At 42.2% G+C, this 8,817-nt stretch overlaps 1 protein-coding gene across 4 annotated transcripts in view; it reads left to right on the top strand.

Annotated features, from left to right (window-relative positions):
• The first annotated feature begins 24 nt into the window (after nucleotides 1–24).
• ZDHHC20 (zinc finger, DHHC-type containing 20) overlaps nucleotides 25–8,817 on the top strand; it is a 54,229-nt gene continuing 45,436 nt past the window's right edge. For all 4 annotated transcript variants that reach the window (XM_010572647.1, XM_010572645.1, XM_010572644.1 and 1 more), the window contains exon 1: nucleotides 25–202. In XM_010572647.1, coding sequence (XP_010570949.1) covers nucleotides 85–202 — 118 coding nt within the window. In that variant the 5' untranslated portion in view covers nucleotides 25–84. The remainder of the gene's footprint in view (nucleotides 203–8,817) is intronic.

The following is an 8,817-nucleotide window of genomic DNA, read 5'->3' as shown; positions in this document are numbered from 1 at the left end:
TCCGCAGCGGCGGCTGTAGCTGCAGCCGCCGCCGCCCGTTGCAGCGCCGGCGCTGATGCCTCCTGCGGTGCCCCGGCAGGGAAGATGGCGCCGTCCCACGTCCTCAAGTGTTGCCAGAAGGTGTTGGCCTGGGTGCCCGTGGCCTTCATCGCCCTGGTCGTGGCCTGGTCCTACTACGCCTACGTGGTGGAGCTCTGTGTGTGTGAGTGGACGGGGAGGGTCGCGGGCGCCGGGATCTGCCAGCCGGCCGGGGAGGACCCCTCACCACCCGCCTTCTCCCCCTGCGCCCCGCCGGGGTTTGCTTTTCCCTTCGTCCGTCTCACGCTTTCCTTCAGGCGGGCGAGAGGAGACGCAGCCCCCCCTCGCACCCGCCGCGGCCCCGGCGCTCCCTCCGGGGCCGGGTTTACCTGTTGTCCCCCCCCACTCAGGCGCTTGTCCGGGGCCGCGGGCGAGGACGGCGGGAGCCCGCCCTCAGGCGCCTCGTGGCGGCGGGGTCCCGGCCCGGGGTCGCCTGTGGAGAAGCGAGGGACGGGGAAAGGGGAGAGGAGGCCCAAGCGGGGGGTCTGGGGCGCTTCCTTTGGGGACAAGGCCCCTCAGAGAGGCGGTGAGGGGTCTGCCCCTCGTGTCTCCCCCAGAGAAGTTTCCCCTCTCTGTTTTTCTGTTGTTGATCCCTTTTCCTGATATATGGAATAATTCCTTGACCACCTCACGGGTGTATTTATTCCCCCCCCAAGTAAGAACCCCAGTGTCATTGAGGCTGAAAATGTCCCACTTAAGCGGGCAGGAGAAAGGATTTAGGGCTTATGGGGTTTTGTCAGGCCGTGTCTCGGTGTTATGTAAATCTGACTTGCAGGCGGTGTCGGTCAGGATGATATTTACCCTTCTCTGTCTTCAGGAGGAAACTTCAGGAGGATGTTGGCTTTCTCCAGGCAGGGTAAACAGAGTGGCACGGTGATGCGCAGTATTTGTCAGACTTGGTAAAACTTGGAAGCAGCGTAGGAAAACTAAGGAATGTGTTACTGAGCGTTTGACATGTTTAAGTAAAGCAGCTGAAATGAAAAGGAAAAAAAAAACCCAAAAGTACTGAGAACTATTTTAAGCTCCATATAGGTCTACTTAGTGTCTGTAGGTCCTTGTACTTATTGCTATTTGTGTAAAATACATGCTTTGATATCCCTAGATAGAAATAAAAGGCATGCATGTACTTTTTATCTGGGCAAACTTGTAAAGACATCTTTCCATTAGAAATAATCAGTTACTTTTTTTCTGCAGGACTTAGGTTTTTGGATAACTTTCCTGAACGCCAGTGGTATTTCACAGCCTTTTGTGTTAGCTTTACATATGTGGAGTGGAACATAAGCCACAGGCAAAAAGTCACTTGGACTTAAAATAGTAGAAATATAGTTGTAAAGTAACGCTTGTTGGGATATTACGTGAAATGTTAATATGAGAGAGTTGCAAATATACCAGTGTATCCAAACTTGCCAGATTACTATGGTTTACTTGTCTGTCTGTGTGAGTAAATAGTACCACCTTTTGGGGAAAATCGTGCTTAAAACTATAAACACTTGGAACCAAATTCTAGACAGTCTTTAATACTAGAGGTCTGGGGCATGGACAGTTGTTACAGTAGTCCTGAGAGGAGCTGTGCGAGGTTATAGACTCACATTTTACAGGTGTGATGTGAAGGTTTTCTATACCCATAACGGTCTGACCAGTATGACAAAAGGCACGTTAGGGCTATGCGTTTCTTCTCTTAAACGAACAACAAAGCTTCAGAGATTAAGAGACTTGCCCAGGGTCGCACAGGTGGTCTGTGGCTGAATTGGGAACAGAACCTTGACCTCCCAAGTCCCAGCTCTGTGTCTTGATCACAGAGTGGGTCAGGGCTGGGTGCTGGTGAATAGTTTCTCCTTCACAGGCATAGAGAAGCTGCAGAGAGCCTTTCTGAGTTCATTAGGGTTTCATTTGTGTGAAAATTGTTGAAAGGGTTGGCTCCTGTTTATGCAAGAACTTTCACATCTATAAATCTGGTTTCTAGACGTCTGGCACTTTTTGCTCACAAATCAGCTTTATTCTTAATGTCTGCACATACAGACTATTAATAAAAAGTGGTCATTTAATAAGAAAATTACTTGCTGATTTTTATTGCTGTTACTGAATTTTATAGTGTTACCTGTCTAAATCATACTTGGTGAACAAGGATTTTTTTTTTTTTTCCTGTGAGGTTTTTCTGCTGTGGGTTTTGTTTTGGCGGGGCGGGGTTGGTTGTTTTTAACCTGTTGAATTTTGTTTACACTCTTGATAAAAGGTCATCTCATCAAGGGAGAAGAAAGGGGGTTTGTGTTAGGGGTTTTTTCCCCCCTTTGTGTGCTTTTGTTTTACACTGCAGTTGAGTTCAAACCAGCATAGAGAGGATTTATAGTGCTCCTTACATTTTATTTTGGTTTGAGAACTACTGCGCTATGTACTATGAAGAAGAGCAAGGATGTGCCTTTAGCGCATGGCTAATGAATGAGGTGATGCTGGTCTCTGCAGATGTTCACATACAGCAGGTGCAGAAGCAAGGCTTACGGCTTGTTGCATTTCTGTGTGTTTGGCAAAGGGCACAATATGCAGCTGATGTGTGCCTGGGTAAAGGAAAGACAGAGGAAGGGAAGCTTTAGAAAAGAGGAGACACAATAGAAAATTTCGAGTAAATACTGAGAGTAAAAGAGAAATTGAAACCCCACAGACACCAGTCTATTTTTAAAGGTTATTCTTAAAAGATTAGATAACTGTTAAGATGTGAAGCTAACAAGGAAACAGGAAAAGAGAAAGCCTTTGTTCCCCCAACTATTTCTTCTTCCTGGTTGGTTGGTTGTTTTCCTCCTTGTAGTCCCTGCTCATGTATTAAGAGTTAAACATATGTATTCAGTTAGTAGATCAATTGGGAAGCCAAGCTTAATGTAGTATCATAAAAGATTCCTAATAATCGAAGCAGAAGATGGTGTAGTAAAGTTGTAGCTGCTTCTTTCATCACATCACTCTTTCCCTTTCAGTTTTGCTTCTCTGTGCTGCTTGCCCCACCCTCCTGTGCTGAGGTGCTCACGTATTGCTCAATGTCTTGCTTTTGGTGTCTGATGGACTCAGTCTTAGTCTGTAATTCACTGCTAGTATGTATTTACTTGGTTATGCCTCTTCCATAACCCTAAATTATATTACTTACATACTGGCTGTGAACACTGAGGAGGACTGGTCTGAATAAGATGAAAGGAGGTTCATGAGCTAGTCTGTTGTTTTCCTTCCGTGGAAACTGCCGGCATCACTGTGTCTTTCTGAAGCATTTCTGTTGTATGCTGGTGAACACTGGCTTATTTAGACCACTGTTGCTGTGTAGTTGTGATCCATCAGGTAAATTAGCTATTAAGCTAATTGGAAAGGTGAAAATAGCCCTTTCTCACCAAATGTGTAGAAGTTGAGGGAATGTCAGCAGAGTGGAAAAAATCTGTGAACACTTGTAACTGAAGGAACTGTAGAAGACTCGAGGCAACATCTCATTCAGATTTTTTTTTAATGTTTTAAAGTAGAAAAACATGAATGAACACTTTCTTACTAGATTATTTCTTCTTTTCACGTGTAACTTACCCAGAGCTCTGTTTGCAAGAAAGCACACCTAGAAATACATAAGGGATACTGTAAAATAGCTTTTCATTAGTTTAAAAACATTTCATGTGTTCTTTCTCGTTATCAAAACATGTTTTGCTTTTAACATTGCTTTTGTAAACAATGGCTGTATTATGCTGTTAGTGAATTGAATGGATTGTGTCTGCTTTCCACATCCCTTGGAAGGTCAGAAAGAGTGGGGCTCTTGTGGCTTGTTTTCACTTATCGTTGACTTGTATTTTATTACCTATCCCAAAAGTTTTTGTAGGTGATAGGCTGTAATACAGACTGGCTAGACAATGGTCAGAAGACACTGTTTTGACACACATAGCAGGAGTTGATGGGTGAAGCCAGACTTTCCTACAGGCAACCCTTTTGCTAAAACACTAGCAGAATTTGTAGTGCAGTCTGCACTGAGAAGAAGAGAAAGCAAGTTAACTTTGGCTGAGTTGTCTGCAGATTTAAAAAAAAAAAATTAAAATCTTGTTCAGGTTAGGGTTTTACTTCTATAGTGAGAACTCTGTGTTCTGAAAAGCACGGTCCTGGCTCTTCCTCTGGGCCCAGAGTTATAAGGAGAATGGCTTGTTTTACGGATCTACTAGTCTTGTAAATGTATGTTTTCATGCCTCAAACTCCACAGAGCATGGAAAACTGTGATTTTGAAAGCTACAGGAGTAACAAGTTGTGTGTTCTTTTCAAAGCATCTACTTAGAGAAAGGTTTGGGTGTTTTTAATACAGTGTAATGTCTAATGTGTCTAAAATCCTGGCAAACAAAGCAGTTTAATTTAGAATTCATAACTTGGTGTTAATGGTACAAATTGAACTCCTTATTGTTCCAGGAGACTGCAGTAGGTCTTGTCAGTAGGGAGATAGCTTTGATTTCCCCAAAGCACAGTCCACATTGAGAAGCACATGGTGATCTGTTGTAATGCTCCCATTTGAAGAGTCTGTTGAGTAGAGAGAAGGTAATTCCATCTGCCTCCTCCAGAAGAAATCTCTACTGAAAATGCTAACACAGTAGCTGTCAGACAATGGCAAGGTGATGTCAACAGCAGTGTGTCAGTAACTTCTGATTTCAAACTACAGAAAAAGCTAAAGTACCAGCTCTGAAGTACAACATTTGCATGTTAAGCATGCAAAAAGCATTCCCGTAGGAAAAGAGGGTTATCTTTCAGGAAAAAGGAACAGCAATTTAAACAAGTTAGATCATTAGTAACAGTTAACTATGTTTACATGCCTCTCATGAATTTCAAAATAAAGGAATTGAACTGCTTTGGATGCCCTTAGTTGTGTTGTAGTGTCTCAGCTCAAGCTGTGCATATTATCATCTCAAATGAGAACCTTTTCTGTTATTATAAATGAGTAGAATTCCTGTTGAGGTGCTCAGTCTGGATACAAATGTATTAGTAAACGAGATGCTCAGCTTGAGTAGAAAGATTATGTATCATCTTATATCTTACATGGTGCTTTGCACTGTATTGGTCATATTAGTTTATAAGGATGGGTGGGCATGCGCCCTTTATATGGCATGAAACCTGCTCTCTTGGCAGTCCTCTAATGAAAAAATTGTTCCGAGAGCAACAAAACTAGTTACCCTGGTTTCCTGGGGAGTTGTCTTGTGTCTGCTCTTGCTACTCTTCTGCCAGCAGAAGGTCTCTGTCCCTCTTCTCCCTCCCAAGCCCTCTGTCTGCAGTGCCCACCGCAGCCCCAGCCCCTCCATTGTCAGTTTTACTCTGTATCTGCTAAACCATTCCTGACAGCTCTGCAGTAGTTGGCATCTTTCCTTGATCCCTAGTTACCATTTGGTCAAAAAGAAGTGGGGTGCGGTGGCTAGTTTGGTGTTGCTTAGCTTGCCAGAAGGGCAGGCAGAAAATGAGCAGCTGCTTCCTAACAGGGAGTGTGGGCTTGTCTCTTCTACCCATGCAGCAGCTTTGGTGAAACTTACTGGCATATACTTACAGTGAGACCTCCACTGAGCTTCAAAACTTGGCCAAAACTGGTCCATGGACAGGATGGCTTTGGAGTAGGGGAGAGAAGAGGCTTAAGAAAAGCAGGGAGCTGAGCACAAGTATCTGAGCCAAAGCAGGAGCTCTGCTTGTGGTGTTATTCTTTTGTTGTAGCTGTGATCATTCATTGCTTCAGTACTTCCCAATCGTCTTTTAGATGTGAACTGTAAAGCTTTTGTTCTTGGTTTGAAAGGGCTTGGATAGTATGAGTAGTTAAGATTATGAAAAATAACTTCTCTCAAATTTTTCTCTGGTAACAACAGTAGGAGCTTTCTGTATGCCTTTACAGTTAGAACAGTCAACTAAAAATTCACTTTCATTTTTAATCGGGGGTTTTATGTTACGCCATCACTCACTTGTCTCCCAGTTTTCCTACAAGACACTATGGATGAAAGGACCAGAATTTCAAGTGTACATTTTCAGTAGACGTTACTTGGAGGTCTCTGACTCTCTGCATGCTATGAACTTAAGGGTCTGTTGTCTATTGAAATGTAAATAATTAAAACTTTATTCTCTAGCATCTTATATTTTTATGAGTTAATGTAGATGTGCTTTCCGCACCCATCTTTGTAACACCGTAAATTCTTTGAGTATCTGAGCTGAAGTGAAACATTTGGATGGCACTGCACCTTCTTTTACTTTTGGAACTTGAGACTGCCTGTGATGGAAAATGGGAGTAGGAGAAATCCTGGCTGTGTGTCTAAAATTGTGCCTGTAAATGCTGAGGGTTTATTGGGTTCATCTTTCACCCATTCAATACATACATCAGTGTTTATCCAACTCTTTCTGTTCAATGGTCTCCTACAACTGGGAAGAGTTTATGCTGGTTTAACACGTACTTTTCTTACAAGTGTTATAAACTATAGGTTCCTGAGTTTCCTGAAACACTTTTATGGAGTTTTCAACTCAGTCATTTAACTCCTCTTCACCCGCTGCATATTCTTCCTGAAGAGTATCCATTTTTCTCTCATTAGTATGTATGAAATCTAACAGAAACATTTGAGAAGTTACCACAGGCCACTTTTCTGTGTAAGCTGCATCTCCACCAAGGTGAATCAGGTGTAAAAAGGATAATGAGACTGCAACAAATAATTTGTTCTTTTAGCCACTTCCCCAATTCTACCTCCTTCTGCTGTCACTAAATTGTTTTCTGTGGGATGTGCTTAACTCCTGTCCTGGGTCAAGGAAAAAAAAAAAACAACCAGACTTTTCCCCCTCTTCTGCCTTCCCTTCCCCCAGCCCCCAATCCTCAGTGGAGTGCCTCCTATATAACCTTTGATTGTCTTCTCTTATCTGTGTTAAAAATCAAGTTCCTCCTCTGCAGCATTTCAAGCCTCTGCTTTTCCTTTTTTTCAACAGACCAAATGGCTCATCCGTTCCTTATGTATGTTCCCTTTTGACTATTAAAATTGTCTTATGAGATTGTCGAAGAGAGCTGGATCACAAGAACAGCATGCTTTGCGGTTTCTGCAGCATGCTCTCTGATGCTATATATGGTGCAGCATTGTCTTAAATGTGAAACATGGAACCATTTTAATCATGTGATTTACAGAGAGATCGAGTGAGAGTTCTATGCAGGGGTTTTTTGTTTGTGGTATTTCAGTTGTGCATCCTGATGTGTGTTTGTCTCCAGAGTGGGGAATTCTTGTGCATCTCTTATGAAGCCCTAAGCAGGGAGATAGCTGTTTTTTCTTTTTTCTTTTTCTTTTTTTTTTTAATTATTATTTTTAGCCTATTTGGGACAAAAAATTTTAGAGGTGGAAGTAATAATTCATCTGGAATTGCTCAAGCTGCCACTGCAGAGAGAATGAAACAAAATTTACATTAAATCTAAGTAACCTTGAGAGGAACAGACATGATTTGTTTGAAGAGACCTAAACAGACAGTTATTTTATAAGCTGGTTTGCAGTTGTCTGTTGTAGACTTAAAACTTATGCTAAATGGCTTGGCTACTGTTTTGTCATAGTGTGAATGCAGAGAACCTATTATTGTACTGTGCTTCTTACCAACAGTCATTCCTTTTAGGTTTGTCAAGCTTGGATTAAAAAAACAGGAAAGTGAAGTATATTTCCACAATGCTGGGAGTGATGGTACCTGAAGGCTTTCACGTCTATGGGTTTGTGACACATAGATTTACCCAAGCATTGCAAAGGAGCCCAAAGTAGAGCAAAATTTTATTTCTGTTCTGTTTTGAAAAATCCTATGTAACTGACATTCAGGTCTTTTTTTTTTACAGGATCTGGAAAAGGATGCAAGTTGTGCATAGGATTTTTGTGGGGATGTTTTGTGTGTGTATATATTTTTATCAGTTTAATCTACTGGTCCTTAAGTTTAATTTTTTATTTTTTTTAATAATAATATATTTTTAAAAGCTTGAGTTCAGCCTAGTAATTGTATGCAGAGATAATATTTGCTGTGTTGCAGGGTAGATACCTGCTGAGATAAAGCTAAAGCAGCAACTGGTGCAGAGGGTAGGCTTGAACTTTTTTAATAATTCATAGTTTAGACAAATTATGAATTTAGACAAAGGGAAGCTTAAAGACCTTCGAGCGCTAGATTCAGTCATTTTCTCTCTTTTGTGTGGCTTTTTTCTATTGACATTCTCAAACTTGTAAAGATCCTGTGTTTCTCCCTACTTCCGACACTTGCAGAGCCACCTGGGGAACCCGATTGCCAAGGAGCCGTTAGGAATGCAAACAGGGACCTGTTTGTGAGCAGAAACGACAGTCTGGGAGAGGTGTTAGGCACATACAGGACATCAGGAGCTGTGCTGCCATGCCTCAGCTGCCTGGTTTTGTGAGTCTCCTTTCCTACTGTGTGACAGTTCTATCCTCTTGCTGCACCTCCTGATCCCATCCCAGTTCATTTTTCTGTGTAGCTTCTCAGGAGGCAGCAGGTTTAAGGGTTTGGGTCATCTCGCACTTAGTCATAGATGTTTAGAAGTAATCACTTGCCTGATCTAAATTTCCATAACTCAGCGTGGTTCCTGACTTATGTGTGAAACAGTGGCAATAATTTCTCTTTCTTCACAAACATTATTTCCCACCAGTGTATCACACTCCAGCACTTCACCTGCAAATACAGATATTCTTGCAGCTGCATTATGATATGTGATATCCTAAGAAGATGACAGCAAGTTAATTCTCTTAGTAGGTGTCATGCATG

The sequence above is a fragment of the Haliaeetus leucocephalus genome, unplaced genomic scaffold, assembly GCF_000737465.1.
Source record: "Haliaeetus leucocephalus isolate CR32 unplaced genomic scaffold, Haliaeetus_leucocephalus-4.0 Scaffold351, whole genome shotgun sequence".
In the NCBI taxonomy this organism is placed as follows: Eukaryota; Metazoa; Chordata; class Aves; order Accipitriformes; family Accipitridae; genus Haliaeetus; species Haliaeetus leucocephalus.
Note: the sequence above shows the minus strand (reverse complement) of the source record. Positions and strands in the feature narration are given on the sequence as shown.